Source organism: Martes martes (genome assembly GCF_963455335.1).
Source record: "Martes martes genome assembly, chromosome: 4".
Taxonomy (NCBI): domain Eukaryota; kingdom Metazoa; phylum Chordata; class Mammalia; order Carnivora; family Mustelidae; genus Martes; species Martes martes.
In genome coordinates, this window is record NC_137891.1 from 190751242 (window position 1) to 190773830 (window position 22589).

The 22589-nt window shown below is 65.9% G+C and overlaps 3 protein-coding genes across 5 annotated transcripts; 1 reads left to right on the forward strand and 2 right to left on the reverse strand.

The window, feature by feature from the left end:
- The first annotated feature begins 1290 nt into the window (after positions 1–1290).
- DVL1 (dishevelled segment polarity protein 1) lies at positions 1291–12979 on the forward strand. Of its 2 annotated transcripts, none has more exons than XM_080802431.1 (15): positions 1291–1541; positions 6057–6126; positions 6254–6375; positions 6626–6729; positions 6973–7111; positions 8059–8152; positions 8237–8306; positions 8399–8538; positions 8618–8694; positions 8770–8837; positions 8989–9141; positions 9768–9899; positions 9980–10147; positions 10225–10431; positions 11656–12979. In XM_080802431.1, the coding sequence occupies exons 1-15, from the start codon at positions 1372–1374 to the stop codon at positions 12042–12044; spliced, it is 2103 nt and encodes a 700-aa protein (XP_080658557.1). In that variant the 5' UTR covers positions 1291–1371; the 3' UTR covers positions 12045–12979. The 2 variants fall into 2 exon arrangements, with proteins under 2 accessions (XP_080658557.1, XP_080658558.1); XM_080802432.1 differs by having other exon boundaries at positions 8989–9066.
- Positions 12980–13878: 899 nt separating this feature from the next.
- On the reverse strand, positions 13879–17072 carry TAS1R3 (taste 1 receptor member 3; the record flags this gene model as incomplete). The annotated part of the gene is made up of 6 exons (XM_080801758.1): positions 13879–14837; positions 15010–15130; positions 15272–15475; positions 15600–16382; positions 16473–16773; positions 16888–17072. 6 exons carry the CDS (start codon positions 17070–17072, stop codon positions 13879–13881), a joined length of 2553 nt encoding a protein of 850 aa, XP_080657884.1.
- Positions 17073–18737: 1665 nt separating this feature from the next.
- CPTP (ceramide-1-phosphate transfer protein) lies at positions 18738–22565 on the reverse strand. 2 transcript variants are annotated; one of them, XM_080801309.1, is made up of 3 exons: positions 22430–22555; positions 20589–20788; positions 18738–20379 (listed from the first exon to the last, which is right to left on the reverse strand). In XM_080801309.1, exons 2-3 carry the CDS (start codon positions 20708–20710, stop codon positions 19857–19859), a joined length of 645 nt encoding a protein of 214 aa, XP_080657435.1. In that variant the 5' UTR covers positions 20711–20788; positions 22430–22555; the 3' UTR covers positions 18738–19856. The 2 variants fall into 2 exon arrangements, with proteins under 2 accessions (XP_080657435.1, XP_080657436.1); XM_080801310.1 differs by having other exon boundaries at positions 18739–20379; positions 22493–22565.
- Positions 22566–22589: the final 24 nt, after the last annotated feature.

The following is a 22589-nucleotide window of genomic DNA, read 5'->3' on the forward strand; positions in this document are numbered from 1 at the left end:
TGGGTCCTATCGGCCTTCGCTCTCACCGTGTGGGACTCCCTCTACTGGCCTCAAGTCTTCCTCGTGGGGTGGGGGAGACCCTCTGCCTCCAGCGGGGTCAGCGTGTGGTTGGAGCCTCCACGGCCCGGGGGCTGCTGCTCTGGGTCTCCCTCGGTCCCCAGAGGACCCCAGGCTGGTTGGATCGACAGAGGCGGTGATGGGGGGGAATCCGCCCGCTGCCAGAAGCACCTGGCCCGGGGCACTCTGTGCACACGTGCGTGCGCACTCGGCCGGCGCCGACCTCCGCCGCTGCCTTCGGCCGCACACGCACTCCCGGCTCCGCGCGAGCACCCGCATGCACTCGGCGCGCGCTTCGCGGAGCCTCTGTGGGGCCGGCAGAGGACGCGCGGGCACGCAGTGGGCGTCCGGGCGCGGGACCGAGCTGTCTCTGGCTCCCGCCCGCACACAAGTGACCTCGGCTTCCCGTGCGGCCCCCCCCAGCTGCCCGCCGACGTGACCGGGACGCCCCCCGACTCTGAGCACCCACGGGCCCCGGAGCGCTCGCGAAGGGGGTGGAGAACCGGAACCCTACTCCGGGTGGTGCGGTCGGCCCCTGCGGGCCCCGGCGGGGGACCTGGCGTCGCCTGGGGCGGGGTCTCCCTTCTGACCGCAGGGCTGCTTCCGGGGGGCTCCCCAGCCCTCTCCCTCCGGGGGACGCGCGCCTGTCCGCCCACGGGCCGACACCGTAGGCCAAGCAGGGGTTACGGCCCGAACACATTGCGGGCGTCCCGCGTGCTGGGCCGGGGACGCCGGGTGGGAGAAGGGGGGCGGGGGCGGGGGCGGGGGCGGGGGCGGGGCCCGGGAGAGCGGCGCGAGCTGTGCGCCGGCGCCGGCTCCGTCGCCTACGCGCTCCCCCTCACCCCCACCCCGGCCCTTCCGCGCGTGCGCAGCCCCGCCCCGCGCCGCGCCGCCAGCGGCCCGGTGACGTCAGGCCCCGCCCGCTCTCGGGCGCCCCCCGGCGGGCGCGCTCAGGCCCGGGGCCGGCGGTCCCTTTAACTGCGCGGCCCGAGGGGGCGGCGGCGGCGGCGGCGGCGGCGGCGGGGCGCGCGGACGCGGCCGGGCCTCGCGCGCCCTCCCTGCCTGCGTCCCCGGGCCGGGGCGGATGGGCGGCCGCGGGCCGCGGGGCAGCAGGCGGGGCGCGAGCGGAGCCGGGGCCGGCGGGGCGGGTGGGGCCGGGGCGGCCGGGCGGGGCGCCGGGGGCCTGGGAGCGGCCGGGCCGGGAGCGGCGGGCGGGCGGGCGGGCGGGGCGCAGGCCGGCAGCGGGGAGGCGCCGGCGTCCGAGCCCCGGGCCGGGCCGGGAGCGCCGCGCGGGCCCCGCGCCGCCGCCGCGCCATGGCGGAGACCAAGATCATCTATCACATGGACGAGGAGGAGACGCCGTACCTGGTCAAGCTGCCCGTGGCGCCCGAGCGCGTCACGCTGGCCGACTTCAAGAATGTGCTCAGCAACCGGCCCGTGCACGCTTACAAATTCTTCTTCAAGTCCATGGACCAGGACTTCGGGTCAGTGGGCCGTGGGGGCCTGTGCGCGGGGACGGGTGTCCGCACCTGTCCGCGCCCGGGCAGGGCCTTGGGGAGTCTTGGGACTGTGACCGGGCGCAGTGCCTCCAGTCCCCGGGGGTGCCGCGCGTCCAGCCTGGCTGTGCCCTGAGCTGGGGACGCCTGGGGCCCTGGCTGCCTGCCCAGGAGCCTGGGAGCGCTGGGCGGTGGGGAGGCGAGGGTCCTCGTTTCTGCACCCACTCTGGGCCGGGGCCTGTGTGGCTGAGTGTGTTGACTTGCCGGTGGTCAAGGTCCGTGGCCCAGGGTGAGCTTGGCGCTTGTCAGACTCGGGGTCCCCCTGCCCCCCTTCTGTGGAGGGCAGGTGCTTATAGGGCTGACCTGAAAGGCTTGTGATTCATGGGGCTTGGGGTCAGAGGAATGTCAGGGGGGAAGGGAAGGGATGAGGGCAGGGTCCTAGCTGCCCAGTGGGTCCACTGTAGTTAGCATGGGGGAAAAGAGGTGATCTCTAGCGGGCACAGATTTGTCTGTAGGAGTCTTCGGAAGTTTCCAGAGGCTCAAGAGACCCTCCCTCTGGATCTCTCCTCCAGGGTCCTGAGGGTAAAGCAGAGGTCGAGGATCACTAGGAGCCATGGGTTGTCACCCACCCCCCCCCCCCCGCCTGAAGGGTGCTCTCTGTTGGGCCTCTGCTTGTTGAGCCGCATAGTACTTGGGTTCCCGGGAGCAGCCTGGACCATCTGCTGACGCCAGAAGCCTCTGGGTCAGTGTCCCGATGTCCAGCCTTAGTGGCGGCTGTCTTGGCTGAGGGGACTTCCCACTTGCACTGGGCAGGGCCTCTGGGACGGTGAGCAGGAGGCCGGCTGTATGCTTGAAGCTCTGTCCGAGGCCTGACCCAGCACAGCCGTGGGTAACTTGAGTCCCCAGCTCAGCAATGCTGGGGCGGGGGGTACTTAGAGGCCTCATGGGCTGAGCAGGTGTGCCTGGCCGCCCTCAGGCAGCCTGTGTCCTTGTGTGTGACTGTGTCTCAGGACTTTGACATTGAGGCCATTTCCTGGATTCTCTGGTTTGCATGGACCCTGGGCAGCCTCAGGTCAGGTCAAGCGGGGGCCGTTCAGCAGTTCTCTGGGGGGCCTGAGGGAAGTTTGGACAATTAGACTTTCTTGTTATCCACCGCTACTAGGGAGGGGCAGAGAGGGAGCGTGCATTCTCGGCAACCCTGGGTGGGCTGGGCAGTGGCCCCACCATGAGAGGGGTAGCCTCAGATCAGGGGCTGTGTGGACCACCCTGGTGAGCCTGGGCCTCCTGCCCCAGCCTACCATCCCACTGTAGGCCAGGCCTTGAGTTCCCCGAGCCTCTGTTCCCAGCCATGGTTGGCCACTTAGTAAGGGAAAGGGGAGTCTGAGGTGTGGCCCTGGCCACCTGCTCTGCGCCGGGACCCACTCCCATCTTTGGCCGAGTGGGTGGGGGGTCCTGTGCCTACCTCCCACTTTTCACGTGCAGGTCACAGCAAACCTGGGGAAGGGCCCTGGGGCTATGGTGGGCTGGCCCAGAGGTGCCAAGCTTTGGCTCTGGTGAGCGGTGGCACGGGGAGGAGTCTGGGGCCAGCTTTTAGACTGTGAGGCAGGGGTTGGAGTCCCTTGCTACCGGGGCTGCCTTGCTGATTCCAGGCCTGGATAGACTTGGCGCTGAGCTCATCTGCCTGACAGTGGCCCGGGCACCTCCATCTCTGGGCCAGGAGCTCGGTCTCTGAAGCCCTCTGTCTGTGGGCCGGTGAGGGTGGCGGGGCAGGGGGTGGGCCCACTCTGCCCTCTGCGGCCGGTCCATCTGGGCTCAGCGCCCCCAGGGGTGTTGGGAGGGTCCAGAGAAGCACCCTCGGCATGTATGGCAGGGTGTAGAGGACCGTGACCCCCTTGTCCTGGAGCTTGCAGGGCCATGGCCTGGGGAGCTCTAGGGTCAGGAGGGAAGGGGCAGCCAGAGGCACGGCGGGAGCTGAGGATCCCTGACTTTTGAGGGCATGGGGGGGTCTCTTCTAGATCTGCTCTGTCATGTATGAGCTGGCTCTGCCGTCCTCCTGCTCCGTGGCAGGAGTTTCGTGGGGGGACCCTCTGCCTCTGAGGATAGGCAAGGGTTGGCCTATGGCATGCTGTGGCCTCTGGGAGCCCTGGGGGTCCCCCTGTGGCTGTGCTTGGCTCTAAGGGCCCTGCTCTGGGCAGATTCCTTGCCAGGGCGAGTCTGCGGGGGTGGTGGGCGGGGCCGGACAGCCACAAGTTTGAGGCTAACTGGGACCTCGCCAGGAATTTTGAGGTTGGGGGCGTGGTGCCGGGGCGGGGGGGGGTGCCCCTGGGCGGGTGCCCCTGAGGGTCAGCAGAGACTGTTTCCAAGGTCTGCTTTTCCCCCTGGTGAGGCCTGGCCCGGGAGGGAGCCCCAGAGCTGTTCGGAGGCATTTCCCCCAGGCTCCACTGAGGCCTCCCCCGCCCTTGGCTCTGCCTGGAGCTCCCAGAGATTATGCTGGGCAGTGGGGGGTAGCATCGTGCATCCTGAGGAAGGCACCTGTGCCCTTGTCCTGGAGGCTCTGGCAACCCCCCCACCTGCTGGCTGTTTTGGCCTAACTGGGTGGGGGCCTTGGTGCCCCCCTGCTGCTCCGGGCCTCGGGTGGAAGGCGGGATGTCCTGTCCCGCTGGGCTGGGGGACTTGGGTTCCTCCAGCAGGGGAGCAGGGACTCTGGGCCCTGGGGGCTCATTTATGCAGGGGTGGGGGGCACAGAGGCTCGGGCAGCCGTGGGTAATTGGTCACCTGGAGGCCCTGGCCAGGTGGCCGTCCGCCGCTGGGGGAGCCAGGCAGGCTCTGTGCAGTGAGGGCTGGGAGCTCATCTGCCGGCCCCGGGGTGAGTCAGAAAGGGCGGGGGCTTGGCAGTGGCAGGGGAAGTTGGGCCACCTGGGCCATAGAACAGGAACCAGCTCCTTCCCGAGTCTTGGCTGCTGCTTTCACTCACCGCCCGTGCTCTCAGCCGGCTGGGCCCCCAGGAAGGCTGGCTGCACAGCTGTCTGCTGGCTGCAGCTGGCAGAGCCCCAGGTGGTGCTAGGCCCCCTTAGGTCTTCTCCTGGCCCCCTCTTGGGGCACCTCAGCTGAGTCCCGGGCTGGGTCCCAGGCTCCCCGGGGAGCTTGTTGTGTTCAGCTGTGCTGTCTGCACTGGTTGGAGCACCAGATACAGGGTCTTCTCTTCCTGTAGGTTGCCCACCTCTCTGCTCCCTGCGTGGCTGGCATGCAACGGGGTGTGTCAGAGGGTCGCTGCGGGATGCTGGCAGGGTGCCTCCTCCAGTCCTGGCCGGCCCTGTCTCTCCTGTCTTCTGAGGCCTGAGTGGTGGGTGGTGGACCTGGGCCTCGCTCCCTTGGAGGAGTGTGGCGTGCCCGCCCCGTGGAGGCCTTCCGCCACCTGTTTTTGCCCAGGACTGGCAGAGTCCGGTGTCCAGGCTCAACAGGTCACAAGGCTGCTTCCTGCCTGTTCTCCTGGCTCCTGGACCCGAGTCCCTGGTGTGGAAATCCCACTGTGTTGGGCAGCGCTGGGCTTGAGGGGGGTGGGGCGTCGGGGTGCCTCCTGCTGCAGGCCTGGCCCTGCCTGCCCTGACCCCTGGGCCTCAAGGAGGCCACGGTGTGGGGTTCATCTGGGCCATAACCCTTGCCTGTCCCTCTGCACGGCCCTTGTGAACCATGCTGGCTGCTTCTTGGGATCTGACAGATGACCCTATGCCCCACCTGCGTCTGACCACGGTGTCGTTGGCTTATCACCCCGTTAGCGTTGCTTTGGCTTTCTGTGTCCTGCCTGGGTACCGTCCCCACCCCCACACCGCCAGGCCAGGGGCTGGTTGCTGGCCTCTGAGGCTGGGACTTCTCAGTGGGCCCAGCAGCCTGTGCCTGGCTGTCCTTTCAGGCCTTGAGTTGGGCTGTTGCAGAGAGTGGGGTCTGCTTCTGTCTCCACAGCCGGGTGGACGGGCCAGGCGGGCGGTGGCCTGCCCTCCGTGTGCACATACAGGTCTGCATGCCCTCCCATCGCAGCCTGCCCGTGCTCGTGTGGTCTGCTTATCCTCACGTCTGTATTGAGGCCTGCTGTGAATCAGGCCCTGTTCTGGGGTGGGGCTGGGTCTGGGGGGTGGGGAGGTGCAGAGAAGAAGCCAGACAGAGCCCCGCTGTCCTGGAGCCACACTCCGTGGGGCACAGAGACACAGAGCGGGGCAGACGTTTGCATTATAGGGGTGACGAGGTGACCCTCTGCCACTCGAGGGTCGGGAGTTTGGACCTCCTTCTGACCTGGGCCCCGGGAGGTGTCCGCAGAAGGATGACAAGGGTCCCCAGGTGGGATTGCTGCAGGCAGGGGCATCCACACAGACTGACGTCTGGGCATGTGGCTGGACAGCCCGGGCTGGCATGCACCCTGGATGAGAGTGTGGGGGCGTCATCCCTCCAGAGCCTGCTGGTGGGAGCCAGCCCTCCTGCAGGTGGTCTCACGGCACTATCTGCCCGCAGGGTGGTGAAGGAGGAGATCTCTGATGATAACGCCAAGCTGCCCTGCTTCAACGGCCGTGTGGTCTCCTGGGTGAGTCCATGGGATGTTGGCAGAAGGGTACTTGGCTAGGGAGGGGGCTGGGCTCGGCTGAACCCGTGTGGGTGGGGGTAGGCCTGCAGGCTGGCGGGTATCCCTGAGCCGTTGCTGTCCTCCGCAGCTGGTCCTGGCCGAGGGCGTACACTCAGATGCCGGGTCTCAGAGCACTGATGGTCACACAGACCTGCCCCCACCTCTTGAGAGAATGGGCGGCATTGGGGACTCCCGGCCACCCTCTTTCCAGTAAGGACGGTGGGGGGGGGGTGGTGCTGAGCCTGCTGGTCCTGAGGGGCCTGCTGCCTACCAGGCCTGTCAGGGGAAGGGGCAACTAACCAGGGACCCATGGTCAGTAGAAAATGGTCAGTGGAGGAGGGGTGGGCAGGGAGGCCCAGTCTGGGCAGGTGTGTGGGTGGGAGAGGAGAGAAGCAGCCGGGAGGATGTTGCAGTGTAGGCAGCGCAGACTGCCCCAGCCCACCCTCTCTTGTGGGCACAGCCCCAACGTAGCCAGCAGCCGCGATGGGATGGACAATGAGACTGGCACGGAGTCTCTGGTCAGCCACCGGCGTGAGCGAGCCCGACGGCGGAACCGTGAAGAAGGTAATGAAGCCGCGTCCTAGACATGCCCAGGACCCTGTGGTGCACCCTACGACACTGCCTCCTCCCAGTAGTGCCCCCAAACCAATGGGGGTCCAAGAGTGGAGGTCCTAGGCCTGTCTGCCCAGGACCCCAGGGACACTCCCCCCCCCAGCAGCCCCACCATTGGCGGGCTCCCAGGTCAGTTGGTGCTTGAGGCCACATAGGGAACTCCACGGCCAGCTCCCCTACTTGCTGTCCCCACAGTTGCCCGGACCAATGGGCACCCAAGGGGGGACCGGCGGCGAGACCTGGGGCTGCCCCCCGACAGTGCCTCTGCGGTTCTGAGCAGCGAACTCGAGTCCAGTAGCTTCATCGACTCCGATGAGGATGACAACACAAGCCGGTGCGTGGGTGTGTGCATGCGGGTGTGTGTACAGGTGCTATAGGTGTGCGTGCATGTGGATGTATGTGTGTGGGTATTACAGGTGTGCGTGGGCGTGTGTGCATATGGATGTGTGTGTGACTATTACAGGTGTGCGTGGGTGGGTGCGCACATGGATGTGTGTGCACGGGTGTTACAGGCGTGTGTGGATGTGTGTGCATGGGTGGGTATGCACATGGATGTGTGTGCATGGGTGTTACAGGCGTGTGTGCTCATGGATGTGTGCGTGCGTGAGTGTTACAGGTGTGTGTGGATGTGTGTGCGCGGGTGTTACAGGTGTGTGTATGGGTGTGTGTGCACATGGATCTGTGCATGGGTGTTACAGGTGTGTGGATGTGTGTACGTGGGTGTGTGTGCACATGGATGTGTGCATCGGTGTGTATGCATGCAGATTTGTGCACGGGTGTTATAGGTGTGCGTGGGTGGGCGCATCCAGATGTGTGCAAGCAAATACCAGGTGTGCACAAGCATGCCTGTGTGTGTGTAATGGGTGTGCCCGCAGGGCATGTGTGTGCACATGGGTGTGTGAGCAGGCACATGCACAGTCCTGTCTCATATGGGTATGCAGATGTGTACGGGTATGTGTGCGCATGCACGGGGGTGTGTGGTTCCAGGAGCATATATATCCATGGATGGGTGTGTGCACATGCACGCTGGCTTCCACAGTGTTTGTGTGTCCGTCTTGCCTGAGTGGTGCTGCACGGAGGTGCAGAGCTGGCACATGTCGTCTGGGTCAGGCCGTGTCCGCGCCGGAGCTGAGCCTAATCCTGGGCAGACTCTACCCCAGCTCGTCTCAGGCGGACCCAGCTGGGGGTGTCCTGGGGGCCTGTGTGTGGGTGCCCTGTCTTCCGCCCCGCCCCTGCCTTGCAGTCCTGGGCCAGGCCCCTAACCTCCCCGCCCTCCCCCAGCCTGAGCAGCTCCACGGAGCAGAGCACGTCCTCGCGGCTCATCCGGAAGCACAAGCGGAGGCGACGGAAGCAGCGCCTGCGGCAGGCAGACCGGGTAGGTGGCGGCGGGGCAGGGGGTGGGGCGGAGGGCGTCCCATGAAGCCCCTGACCCCCGGCCCTCACTTGGGTTGCTCTGCAGGCTTCTTCCTTCAGTAGCATCACGGACTCCACCATGTCTCTGAACATCATCACTGTCACTCTCAACATGGGTGAGGCCTTCTTTGGGTCCCCCATGGGGTGCTGGGTCCCCTGGCTGGGCTGCACCCCTCAGCGGGCGCCTGCTCACCCCTCGCCCCTGCAGAGAGGCACCACTTCCTGGGTATCAGCATCGTGGGCCAGAGCAACGAGCGGGGCGACGGTGGCATCTACATCGGCTCCATCATGAAGGGCGGGGCCGTGGCGGCCGACGGGCGCATCGAGCCGGGGGACATGCTGCTGCAGGTGTGGGGCTGCGGGGAGGAGCTGGGGGTGCCGCGAGGCCAGCTCCCCGAGCCGCCACGCTGAACCCCTCACCCCCCAGGTAAACGACATCAACTTCGAGAACATGAGCAATGACGACGCTGTGCGGGTGCTGCGGGAGATCGTGTCCCAGACGGGGTGAGGTGTAGGGGCGGGCGGGGGCGTGTCTGGGGCCCCCGTGGCTTCGCCTGTGTGACCCGCTGCACCCCACAGGCCCATCAGCCTCACGGTGGCCAAGTGCTGGGACCCGACGCCCCGGAGCTATTTCACCATCCCGAGGGGTGAGTGACCCTGCAGGGCTGCTGTGGGAGGGGGGGTGAGGGCACCTGCCCAGCCTGAAGGTCCTTTCCTCTGTGCCTCTGTGCTCCATCGTGCGCTGCCATCCATCCGTCTGTCTGTCCGTCCATCCATTACCACACGGTGGCCACCCAGCTGACCCGGTACGGCCCATCGACCCCGCCGCCTGGCTGTCCCACACGGCGGCGCTGACCGGAGCCCTGCCACGCTACGGTACGAGCCCCTGCTCCAGCGCCGTCACGCGCACCAGCTCCTCCTCACTAACCAGCTCTGTGCCCGGCGCTCCACGTAAGTGGCAGCTCAGGGGAGCAGGGACCCGAGGCCCCCGGGCGCCCACCCAGCACTGTGGCGGCGGAGGGCCTGCACGGGGACGGATGTGGCTGACACGTGCGTCTGCCGTCATGCATGCCCTCCTTCCAGCTGGCTGGCCATGTGGTGGGGTTGAAAGATGCCTGGAGGGGCCAGGCCAGCCCTGGGGTCCCTCTCCCCCAGAGAGGAGAGGCAGGGCTTGCGCCTGGCGCCCCCACCTGGCTTTCCTGCAGCTAACACGACTAACAGCCCTGAGCGAGCGGAGTCGGGGAGGGGAGGAGGCCTCTCTCTCCCTGTGGGGCTCTGGTCTGCAGGGGTGGGGGTGGAGTGGGGGGGGTGGCCTCACCTGGGTTTGGGCCCAAGATCCTGACGAAGCATCTGCAGGGGTAGGGGACAAAGACCCGACCCTCCTTGCTCCCCGCCCCTGTGAGGGTCTGTGCTATGGTGGGATTGGAGCCCACAGTCGCTGGACAGCCTCACGGCCTGGGCTCTGTGACCACAGACCCAACCCAGAGCGGGGTCCCCTCGGTGGGCCCCGCGGCCCCTCCCTGCCCTCCCTGCCATTGGCTGCTCAGGGCTGAGGGGGGGGGGGCTGTGCCTTGCAGAACTGGAGGAGACGCCTCTGACGGTGAAGAGCGACATGGGCGCCGTGGTGCGCGTCATGCAGCTGCCAGACTCGGGCCTGGAGATCCGAGACCGCATGTGGCTCAAGATCACCATCGCTAACGCCGTCATCGGTGAGGGGCGCCGCGGGGCTGGCTCCAGGCGGGTGGGCTGGGGCCCCAGGCTCTGGGCCCTGACGCGCGCTCCGGGTCAGGGGCGGACGTGGTGGACTGGCTGTACACGCACGTGGAGGGCTTCAAGGAGCGGCGCGAGGCTCGCAAGTACGCCAGCAGCATGCTGAAGCGGGGCTTCCTGCGGCACACGGTCAACAAGATCACCTTCTCGGAGCAGTGCTACTACGTCTTTGGGGACTTGTGCAGCAGTGAGTGGGGGGCTGCGGGGCGGGGGTCCCCCGAGGGCCCACCCACACTGCCCTCACCCGCCCGCCCCTCCCGCCAGATCTCGCAGCCCTGAACCTCAACAGTGGCTCCAGCGGGGCCTCGGATCAGGACACGCTGGCCCCCCTGCCCCATCCGGCTGCCCCGTGGCCCCTGGGTCAGGGCTACCCCTACCAGTACCCGGGCCCCCCGCCCTGCTTCCCACCTGCGTACCAGGACGCTGGCTTCAGCTATGGTAGCGGCAGCGCAGGGAGTCAGCAGAGCGAAGGTGAGAGCCTGCTGGGTGCCCAGCTCCCCACTGTCCCTGCCGCCTGGCTCTGCCGTGTGTGCCCGCCCCCCTGCCCCGTGCGCTCCTCCCTGCTCTGTGCTGAGGCCCTGGGTGAGCTCCTTCTGGAAGGGGTGAGTGGTTCAGGAGGATGGGGAGAACTCTGCAGACTTGGGGGCTGTGTGTCGTGGGGGTGCTGATGTTCCGGGTGCAACAGAAGCAAAAGGCCACGAGATGGGCTGGGGAGGACGGCAGAGAGGGCCCAGGACACGATGGAGGACAGACACCTGTCCCCAGCACTTGCAACCTGGCCTGGAGCCAGAGGTGGACAGTCCCACAGACAACTGGGGACCCACCCTAGGATGTCTGGAGAGCTGAGCAGGAAGCTCAGGGGCGTCCCTGAGGAGGGGACTCGTTGGAGGAGTGGCCTGAGGGTGTTGGTGGCACTGAGGCCAGGGGACAGAGGTCAGGCAGCCAGCCTGGTAGAGGCAGACAGGGATGGGGGAGAAAGGAGAGCAGGTCAGAGGGCAGCGGTGGCCCAGAGGAAGCTGGTGCTGGGCGCCTGCAGATCCTGGACAGGCCCGGCTGGTGGCGGCATGCGCCGCAGGCGGGAATGGGTGTCCGGGCCGGGCCTGCTGTGTAACTCGTGCTATCCCTTGCTTTGTGCTGAGCAAGCCTTAGACTGAAGGACTAGCGGAGTGGACCCTCCGGGCCGGTAAGCCAGGGTCCCGCCCGGCGTCCCTCTCGGCATGTTCCCGGCCAGCTGGCCTTCTCAGGGTCCCCGCTCTTCCTGGGAGCCCAGGACGGGGGCTGAGCTGAGTAGCTGGCCAGGGCCTTGGGGCTGGACGGAAGGTGGGTCTTGGGGGTGGGGGGCCCAGGATGGCCAACGGGAGCACCGGGCACATGGGGCCTCACTTGTGCCTCAGGCTCTCAGCTGCAAGATCAGGCATTGGGGTGAGATGGGGGGCACTGAGCTGGCCCCAGAGTGTCCCTGCCTGCCTGCCTCTGCTCGCCCTGCCTCCCCCTCCCCCCGGCCTGCTGCTGCTGCTCTTGCTTCTCTGAGTGGGGCCAGCCCTGCTCTCCTGTCTGCATGGCTGCCCCCCCACACCCACCGTGCTTGAGACCCCCAGGTTCTGTCCCTGGTTTCCCTGGCAATGGCCGGTCATCCTGGCAGTGATGTGGTGTGACACTGAGCATCTCATTCCTGTCCCCTGTCCTCAACTCCAGGAAGCAAAAGCAGTGGGTCCACCCGGAGCGCCGGCGGGAGCAGCCGGCGGGCACTGGGCCGTGAGAAGGAGCGCCGGGCGGCCGGAGCCGGGGGCAGTGGCAGCGAGTCGGACCACACGGCGCCGAGTGGGGTCGGTGGCGGCAGCTGGCGGGAGCGTCCGGCTAGCCAGCTCAGCCGGGGCAGCAGCCCACACAGCCAGGCCTCGGCTGCTGCCCCGGGGCTACCCCCGCTGTACCCCTTAACGAAGGCTTACTCAGTGGGGGGGGGGCCACCAGGGGGGCCGCCTGTCCGGGAGCTGGCTGCTGTTCCCCCGGAGCTGACAGGCAGCCGCCAGTCCTTCCAGAAGGCCATGGGCAACCCCTGTGAATTTTTTGTTGACATCATGTGACTGAGGAGAGAGTGCCTTCAGCTCCGCCCCGAGGTGGGGGATCCGGTGGTCCTGCCTGCTCCTACAGGAGGGCATTGTCTCTGGGGCTCGTGTGAGCTTGCCTTATTGGTGGCTGTCCTTGGTCAGGTCAGCCTGTGCTTCCATGCACGCAAGGGGCCATGTCAGGGGGCCCAGGCCTGGACAGAGTGGGAGCAGGCTGGGCGAGGGGCTGAGGGCAGCCCAGACCACCGTGATCTGAGTTCAGCAGTCCGTCCATTCCTATTCGGAGCAGCCTGTGTCCGTGCAGACCCTGTGCCCTTGGGGTGTGCCTCGGGGACCCCCCACTTGCCTAAAGAGCGGTGCACAGAGCCCCAGACTAAGCTGAGGAGTGGCTAGTGGGCCTGCGCCCCCTCTTTGCTTAAATCACAGGCCCCACCACTCTTGCTTGGGCTGGGTTGGCCTTTCTTAAAGGTGGAATCAGAGCCCCCAGGGTCCTCTGTGGATGCCCAGGGTAGGGATCTAATTTATTTATTTATTGCCTGGCCTGTGTGCTCTGGGGGAGGTGGTGGCCAGCACCCCCCCCCCACCGGGTCTCAGACTGAATGCAGGGACACAGGTCCCATCTGAAAGTGGGAGGGTTGGCGAGGGGGTAGATGGGAGGGGGACGTGTTTCAGCTGGTGGTGGTGGGGATGTGACCCTGAGGGGCAAGGGGCCCAGATGCACACAGCTGCTGCAGGGGCAGGGTGTGGGGAAGAGGGGGTAGCCAGCCTGCTCCTCCTTGCTGCCCTCGGGTGGCTGCCAACCCTCTCGTGCCGCTTCCTTCCTGGCGTTTCTGGCCTGCACACATCTGCGCTGTAGATACTGTATCAAGTCGGAGTGTCCGTCCAGATAGTTAATAGAGCTGCTTCTGTGTAAATGCTATTTTAAAGACTAAAAAGCATTTAATTTTATGGGACCGATGTGTGGTCCGTGTCTCTTCTCTTCTCCGGGTACCTTAGAAGACTGGAGCGTGTGGGGGCTTGTCCAGCCTCCCCAGGGCCTGGCTGAGGGCTGACCGAGGACTGGCCAGGTGCTGTCCTCTGGGTCCCTGGTCCGCACCAGGGCTCTGTCCCCGGTCCTGGCTTCTGACAGGGTCCTAGTGGCTGGTCTTCTGTCCGTGGTGCTAGCTCCTGGCTCCAGGGGTCTTGGCTGTGGGTGCTGGCCTTGGTGCTGACCCCAGGCTCTGTCCACGGTGCTGGCGGCCATCTGACCCCATTTTACCCGCTTGGGCGGGGCCACGGAGAGAAGAGGAGGTGGGGTGTGCTCCCCATCCTCTCCCAAGTGGGACCCCACCCTGCTTACCATTCCAGTCCCACTCTGGGGGCCCATGGTCAATCGAATGCCCCTGCAGAGGGGTCAGAGCGGCTCCAGCCCACCCACTAACCTCCCATTCCTGTGATGCTTGGACCAGGTGCTGGCTGGAGGCTCCAGGCTGGGCCTGGCCAGGCAAGTAATGCCCAGCTTGGACTTTAGGTGATCTGGTTGGGGGCTCTCCTGAGCTCTTGGCATGAGCTACAGGAGCCCTGAGAAATCTTTCTATGGGCATCTTTTTTGGACCAGTGGGACTGGGTCACATGGGTAGGCCCTGGCCAGGGCTTGTCTAAGACATGCAGAGCTGCTCTGGGGCCCCAAGTGGGTGCTTCAGGTCCAAGGATCGCTGTGGCGTCAAGATCAGCAGTCAGCCTGCAGTCAGGATCTGGGGCTGGGGGTGGTCTCAGCAGCTGGGGTACAGTCTGGGGTTGCTTCATAGGAACTTGGTTTGGGGGCATCGCAACTAAGTCTGAGTTCACTGGGGTGAGGTCCCTGGGTCGGGGGTCACTTGTTTTTGCCCCGAGTCTCCTGCCCTCCAGTACCACTGCTGCACTGTCCTCCAGCATCATCTCCCAGGAAGAATGCAGGGGTGTTGAGCTCCGGCCGCCGCAGCAGCAGGTAGCACTTGGGCAGGTGGAAGGTGGCCAGGATGCCCAGGGCACAGAGGAGGATGGCACCCATCTGCACCGTGGGCTGGTAGGCCACGTGCACATTGGCAAAGAGGGGCACGAAGGAGATCCAGGTGATGAAGTAGGTCAGCATGGCAAAAGTGAGGCCACGGGCACCATTGTAGTGGCCCGGCCGGCTCTGCACCAGGAAGGTGCCCAGGAAGCAGAGGAAGGCCAGCACAGCATTGGTGGCGTGCACCAGGCCGAAGCTGACCCAGGAGCGCACGCGGCAGTGCACCAGCGCCTCTGTGGGCAGCACCCACCAGTCCGTCACCACCTCTGGCGGGAAAACCACCAGGTACCAGGCACACAGTGCTGCTTCTGCCAGCAGAGCCAGTAGCACCACCAGCCAGGCCCAGGGCCCCTGCAGGCGGCCACGCAGCTGCTCTGCCCAGCTGGGTGGCAACTCCGAGCGTACAAATATCTGGGCCGCTTGCAGGAAAAGTGTGCTCAGGCAGCCAGTAAGTGGAACGTGGAGCAGTGGCTGCTGGGCCAGGCAGCTGGCAGGGCCTGGTCGGCCAGGGAACAGGAGGACGCTGAGGCAGACGAGGCCGAGGCAGGCCAGGCCAAAGCAGGCCCATGGTCCACCTGAGGCCTGAACCAGTGGGCTGTCCCAGTGCCAGATGAAGAGCCCCAGGGCTGCCAGCACCAGGCCCAGCGCCAGGCCCAGCAGTATAAGCAAAACCAGCACGGCTGGCTCCCCCCATGCCAGGAATGTGGGCCTGCGGGGGAAGCAGCGTGTGCTCCGGTCTGGGGACCACTGGTCCTGCTCACACTGGGTGCAGAGGAGGTCATCTGTGGTGTGGGAGGAAAGAAGGGGCACTGGGGGGGGCGGCACTGGCCCCTCGGCCTCACTCCCACCCACTTGCTCTGGCCTCAGAGTTGGCCTTGGAGCCAGGACACAGAGCGCATATATCCCTGCTCCCCACTCACCCTCAGCTCATGCAGGCCTAGGAGAGCTGCTCACCTGGGCTGCGCTGGTAGCTGCCGGCCTTGCAGTCCATGCAGTCGTAACAGCAGGAGTGGAAGCCTTTCACCCGGCGCACCTGGCCCTCCCTGCACTGCCGGGAGCACTGGGACACGGGCAGCTGGCACGGGGCCTTGGGGCTCAGGTTGTGCTTGGCTGGGCGTGCCCCCAGACTCGGGATGGTCCCCCCGACCCGTCCCCCCGACCCCACCCATCCCCCCCTGGCAGAGCTAGAGCTTGTTCCTGGGGGAGGGGGGCTCACCTGGTTCCCTGGTGTGTGCCAGGACAGCTGGGAGTGCCAGAGCTTCAGGCGGCCATCAAAGACTCCGACAGTGCGCAACTCGGGCATCGGATCCTGCCACACCCACAGTTTTAGGTCATAATCCATGTTCACGTTCCCGCTGGCATCGAACTGCAGTGCCAGACCACGTGCGTGGAAGGTCATGTTGTACATGTTCTCGAGGAGCTGGTGGGTGGGTTGGAGCAGGTGGAGGGAGTGCTGGGCCAGCAGCTGCCTCCAGCCCTAACTCCGCACGGAAACTCCTCCTCGGGAGCATGGGCGGTGTGGGGGGGGGGCTCCCCGCCCTTACCTGCCAGGGCCGCACAGGCTCCCGCGGGGGGCAGCCTGAGGCAGTGCAGAGCAGTGTGTTGTGGAGGGCCTGGGCCACGCCGTACACGGCCGCGTAGGCAGCGAAGGTCTGGTGGTGCAGCAACCCCGCAGATACGTCCTCCAGCGTGATGTGGTCACACTGTGGGCAGCGCGGCCCCACCACGTGCTCCTCTAGGCCTGGCTGTTCGGCGTCCAGCGAGGCACAGAAGGCGGGGTTGGCCGCCAGGGCCAGGCGGGTGCGCACGTAGGACGGAAACTCGGGCATCGGGGCGCCCTGCTGGACAAAGCCGAGCACGGTGCCCACCGTGGCCAAGCCGGGCAGCGTCATGACCAGGTCCGAGGTCAGCCAGGCCTCGCTGGCCACCCACACCTTGGGCGAGAGCCTGCAGCGGATGCTGTAGGCGAGGAGGGTGTGGGCCGCGCGGGCAGAGGAGAAGAGCACCAGCACTTGCACGCGGCTCTGGTTCACCTGGCGCAGCAGGTCCTGCACAGAGCCCAGCCGCAGGCTGCCCGCGTGCGGCAGCGGCACCAGGCCCTCGTGTGCGATGCAGATGCCCCTCGCATTGGCCAAGCTGGAGAAGAGGCTCAGGCCCTGCCGGCCGTACTCGTCGTCGCTGCCCACCGCAGCCACCCAGTTCCAGCCGAGCTCCTGCAGCAGCTCCACCATAGCCTCGGCCTGCACGCGGTCACTGGGCACCGTGCGGAAGAAGGACGGGAAGGTTTCCCGGTTGCTCAGCCGGTCGGTGCTGGCCCCGTAGCTGACCTGCAGGGACAGCGAGGCAGCTCCTGAGGTGGGGGCTCCTGTGGGCAGGGCCGGCGGGGGGCGGGGGCCCCAGGGGGTGGGAGGGCACACCTGAGGCATGAGGAAGAAGCTGAAGAACTTGCTGGTGACGAGGGCGAGCTCGGACGAGTGGGGTCCGATGACAGCCAGCACGCGCGGCTGGTACTGCGTGTAATTGCAGTAGGCGGCAATGTCGCAGCTGCCCGCCTTGGCCATGAACATGAGGCTGGGCTTCATGGCCACCACGGGCTCTGAACACGTGTCAAAGAGGTCGCAGCCCAGACGCAGCCCCGGCAGCAGGGTGGACCCGTTGTTGATCTCCTCCACGGCCATCTTCACGGCCAGTGCCCAGAGCAGGCCAAGGGACGAGAACCTGGGGCCACACAGGGCTGTGGGTGGCCAACACCCTGTCCCCACTCAGGAGCACCCCAGACCTGAGCCACCCCCACCCTCGTCACCCTTGCTCCCCACCCCTCCACCTTCCTACCTGGTGCACACGGTGGCATTGGGTTGTGTCCTGCCGCCCAGACCAGCATCCTCAGCTGTGCCCAGGGGGAAGAGCCCGCCCAGCACGTAGTCCCCTTGCATCCTGAGCTGCTGGGATAAGCACAGTGGGGCGCCTGCTCCGAGGCCTGAGAGAGCCATGAGGCCCAGGAGAGTCCAGCCTAGCATGGCAGGTGGCCGCTTCCAGCAGGGATGGTGAATGAGACAATAGGATGGGGGGGTGCCCCGATATGATGACTTGGGGCAGGGGAGAGCAGAGGATTTGCTTAGCAAAATCCTCACCTGTCCTCACCTGCCAAACCCAGAGGCCCCTGGGGACACCCTTGCTTTCCTGGGCCCGGTCGGTTTGTGCTCCTTGCACTCTTTGGTCCTGATGCCACCCACCAGGCTCTCTGGCTGACAGTGACCTGGGCAGGCAGGCTCTGAGCAACCACGGACCATGATCTTGTTACCTGGCTGTGCCCAAGCCCCTCTGCACCCTCCCCTTTCCTGGAAAAGAGGAGGGACACTCAGGACTTCTCTGCCAGAGGATCCTGGGGTCTCCAGCTGCCTGGAGGTGGTACTGGTGTCCTTAGTAGTAGGGACAGAAACACACCTTCCAGCCCTGGGCAGGACTGTTAGGGGCTGCGGGGGAGGGGGAGGATGCAGGCATGACCACACCTGCAGGCTCAGAGGCAGACCAGCCAGGAGGGCAGCAGCTGGCTCTCCATCCTGTGGCTGGGCTGGGGCGGGGGTGGGTGGGTGGTTCCCAGGATGGGGACTGTGGGAGGACAGTGCAACTCGAAGGTCTGCTCAGGGTCTGAGGACAGAAACTTCGGGGACCCTGAGCCTGGATCTGCCCACACCCTGCCTGGGCTCTTGACACAGCAGGTGCCTCCCTCGGGGGACAGAGGGCACAGCGGGGATTGCAGGGCTGTGCATGCAAACAAGGGAGGAAAGGCTGTAACCAAATGGGGTTCTGAAGCTGGGTCAGCACCAGGTGTGTGCAGGTGAGCCCGATGGATGTGCCAGCAGCAGTTCCTCCCTAGCCTCTGGGTGCCCCAGGGATGTGACACGAGGCTCCGGTGTGGGGGTGCCCATGAGGCACCCAGAGGAACTGGGGGAGGCTACCGACACCCCTGCAGTGGAGTGGGAGCTCTGGGTGGTCTCAACCCTGGCGGATGTTTACAGGAGATGGTCTGGGATCCGATCTTTGCTGCCTGTGGGGAGGGACCCTGCGTGGCACGCTCGGGGCATGCACGTGTGTGTGCAGAATCCACACTCGATGCACTGTACCTGCACACACAGCACACACATCCATGACACACATGCTGTGCGTGGCTCCTGCATGCCTGTACGCACATGGGTGCACACAGCAGCCTTCACGGTCACCTGCCTTCGTGGGCACCACACAGTGCTGTGGTCCGTGCGGGACAGGCCCAAGCAGCAGGCCTGGAGGAGGCGGAGGGGACCCAGCACTGGACACTATTTGGGTCTGACACTGGGGTGTCCAAGAGCATGCTACCCAACATGTATCCTCCTTCTGTCCCAACCACTGCTGAGGCTCAGAACAGCTCCCCTGCACAGGCCGCACGCAGGCTGCGAAGGTCTTTCTTCTCCCTACAGGCTGTGCAGTCGGCCTCAGACCTGCCCTCCCAACCCAGCCCCGAAATGTCCAAATGTGGACATATCCCAAAATGTGGATAATGACATGGACTTTGGTGGGGGCTCAGGGGACACAAGCACAGACAGGCAGCATCCCCCTGCCCCATGGTGGCCAGGATAGGCCTCACGTCCCCGTGGCTGACGCGTGGGGTCACATCCCTCCTCCGTTCAGGAAGTAGCTGCCTGCCGCACGGTTACCTCCACCTGGAGGACACTGCCTGCTCTGTAAGTGGCATTTATTGATGTTGGAAAAACCACCCGATTACACTCTCCCAGGGTCTCTGCCAGCTGGCATGTGTGCACGTCGGCTGCGTGGTGGATACGGTCCCCTCGGCTTCCAGGGGCCCGAGCTCACGGTGAAGAGCCAGTAGAGGAGGCCAGGCCCCCAAGCGCTGGGTGACGGCTGGCCTGTCAGCTAGGCTTCTAGTCCAGGCTCCCTCCGTGCACCGTCTCTTTCTGGCTCTCCTGAGCTCTGTGGGGCAGGGAGGAGGGAACACAGCCTCTTGCCGGATGACGGGGAGGGAGAGGCCAGCCCTGGACCAGCAGAGCGGTGGGCTGTGCTGTGCAGACTCACAGGCAGCCGCCGGGGGGGGGCACCTGATGGACAGGGCGGCCGCTGATGAGAGTGCGGAGAGAGAGGCGGGCCGGGCCTCCACTCAGGGCTTCAGCTCCTGGCTCTTGCTGCCAAGGACGTGTGGGTCCCTGGCTAATAAGGAGGTGAGCGGCGGGGAGAGAGCCTGCGTTGCCAATGGCTCCCCAGGGGTTCTATCCCTGTCCTGGGGACGGCCAGCCCCTCGTGGAGGGGCCCAGGGGTACCTGGGTGCGGCCACTGAGGTGGGCCAGGGAGGAACAAGCTGCTGAGTGTTTGGCGGCAGGCAGGACGAAGTCTCCGCGCCACAGGCCCTGGGACTTTGCCCCATTGCGTGACTCGGCTCACGGGCAGGGGCAGCTTCTCTGGGTTTCCCATGAATGCCGATCCTGCCCCTTACCTGCCCTGCCTTCTGCACCTCACCATCTGGGTGAGGCCCGACTGGACACATGTGTGTCTCAGCTGAGGGTAAAGCAGAGACGCTCCTGGCAGAGCGAGGTGACGAGGGAGGAGCAGACTGCCGGGGCCCGCGTCCTCTGCCGTGGCCTGGGCACCGCAGGCGCGAGGCATGGCCTGGGTGGGCCACGCTGGGTCTGGGGCTCCGATCAAGCTCAGCGAGCGGAGGACAGTGTTCTTCCCATTCCTGGGGCACCCACACATCTCCGTGGGGGGACTGACGGGTGCGGCTGCCCCCCGCCCCCGCCCCGGCCCGCTGGCCCTCAGGGCAGATCCAGCAGGGAATGCTTGGCATAAAGCTCCTGGGAGACACTGTAGACTCGCTCAATGAAGGGCAGGGCCTCGCCCAGCATCTCCACAGCCTGCTGTGGGGACCCCACGTTCATGGCCTCCAGGAAGACCTTGCGTGTGGGCAACGTACAGAAAGCCACGGTGACGGCGCGGCGGATAAGCCAGGGGTGGTAGGCCGCCAGCGAGGCGTTGTAGGAGTCGGTGCAGAGCACAGCCGTGCGGGCGTCCTCGGGGCTGGTGCGCAGGCCTTCCAGAAAGAGCTGCAGCCAGCGCAGGGCACGGTGCAGCCGCAGCAGCGTCCGGCAGCCCGAGTCCGGGTGGCGGGAGCGCCGCGTCAGGTCCACCAGCTGGTTGCCCACCTCGTAGGCCACCATGGCCTGTAGGCTGTTGTAGTGCTCCCGCTGGGGGCCGCTGCGCAGACCCTCCATGATCTGCAGCTTCGCTGTGACATCCTTCGAGATGAAGGAGAAGATGGCGCCCAGACTGTTCAGGAACCTGCTCAAGGGGAAGCAGGAGTTCAGCCCGGGTGCAGGGGAGACCCCCCCCCGCCTCCTGGAGCACACGCGCCCCTACAGGAGCTGCAGGCCAGGGGGTGAGTGAGAGCGGCTGACCAGCCCCAGGCAGGCGGGAGCCGGCTGTGCCCAGCGTCCAGCACAACACATGGGAGGGGTGGGGCCCCACGAGGCAGTGTCCCCCCCAAGCACCTGACTAGACCCCTCCAGCCGGCGAGGTAGTGATCCAGCAGCACCTCCTCCTTCTCATTGAGACACTGCTTGAAACTGACCAAGACGACCCTCAGGTTGAAGTCCGACTCCAAGCCATCCATTTCTCAATACGCGCCGAAACACGTGGGAGGTCAGGCTGCTGGGTTGTCTCCCTATGAGTCAGCTCACTCCTTGGGTCACTGTTTTTTTTGGGGGGGGCGAGAGCAGTCAGAAAACAACTGCTGGGATCCAGCTGCCCCCCACCTAAAAGCCCACATTGGGCCCCGTGCCTGCATCAGTGCCCTTCTCCCCAGAAGCCTACTTCCCTCTGCCTGGGCCACAAGATCGGACACAAGGACCCGACACTGCCCTGGGCCTGGAACACGTGTGCCCACAGACCTTAGCACGGCCTCTCCTTGTCACTCAGTCTTGTCAAACCACTCTGCTATATCTTATCGATGGCAAACATCTTCGCTCACGTTTTTTGGCTCGTTTATTGTTTGTTTCTCTCACCAGAGTCAACCACCAGAGCCACGTCTCTGCCCAGAGCCAAGCACCCTTCCAGGGTGGGTGGCCCATGAGACAAACAGCCAGCCCTGCCTGTCAGGGCGATATTCTTGGAGAAAGTCGGCAAAGTCCAACATGGTAGGTAAAAACAAGATAAGTACTATGGAAGGTGGAGGGCCGGGAAGGGTGGCCAGGTGGGCTGGGCCCTTCCTGGCTTTTCTGCTGCATCCTGGGCCAGAGCAGAGGCTCCCCAAGGTCAGCATGGCCTGACAGACACCGATCTTTTCACTCCTGCTGGAGCGGTACAGGTGCCACACAGACGAGCAGCTGGGCCAAAGGTCTGAAGACAGCCACAAGGCCCTCCCCCAGCCCCAAGGAACCTTCAGGAAGTGCCTGAGGCCAGAGCCCCACCCTGGATTCAGCTCACATTCATACAGTCGCTCCATAAACATGCAAGCGCCCACACACTGAATGGGTGCCACTGGGCAACCCAGCCTCTGTCCTCCTGGGCATCTAGGGCTGGCACTGGGGTTGGGCTCGGACAGTCCCTGTGGACTCAGCTGCATCTCGCCACCCAGGATGCCAGGGGCATCTGATGGGCCTAGTGGCTCTGAGGCCCTGGAGGCTCCTGGCATTGGGAGGAGCCCCCAGAGGTGAGCTCACCCTGTCTTCAGGTGTGGGGACAGTTGTGCCTGGCCTCAGGAAAACCGGGAGCTCCAGAGACTTCCGGCACGCCCCTCCCCTCTCTCAGGGCCTGTCTTCCGTCCCTGAGGCCTTCAGGGTTACCTTCCTGGACACCAGACATCCTGTGCGCCTGGCCTTCCTGTCTAGAACCTGAGCCAGCAGCGCGGAGGAGCTACTGGGAGCTTTTCAGGACTTGCAAACAACGGGAAGGACACGGGCTGTGTGGCCGGGCCGGGCGGCCTGCCAACTCTGGGGAGGTGATGCAGGGCGCCACCACGGCTCCCCCGGGGTCAGCCCACAACCCCAAGGTCAAGTCTCGGCAGGAGGGCTGCCTGAGCGCCGCACCTCTGTGGCTGACAGCAGGCTGAAGCCCCCGGGAGAAGAGGGCGCCCGCCCTGCCCGCACACCCCCCAGGCCCCGCGGGCAGGACTGAGGCCCTGTCCAGGAAGCCCTGCAAGTCCTGCTCGGGAAGGGAGCTCCAGGTGGCGCCGGGCTCGGACCCCGCGCTCGAGTAGAGCCTAGTCCTGGGCAGGTCCCGCTCCAGCCGGGGCCCAGGGATTAAGCAGGGGCCCGGCGACCCGGGCGGCGTGGAAGCCAGGCCTGCGGCCGCCCCCTCCCACGACTGGCCCCTTGGCGATGCCCAGGCCCACCTGCCGAGTTCGGTTGAGTTCTGCTCCCCGCCCGGGGCCCGAGCCTGCCGTCCTCCCGCTCACCTGCGGCGGCGCCGCCGCCGCCGCCGCCGCCGCCGCCGCCGCCGCCGCTGGACCTGCTGCCCCGCCCCCGGCCGCCTCCCCGACGCCCGGGATTGGT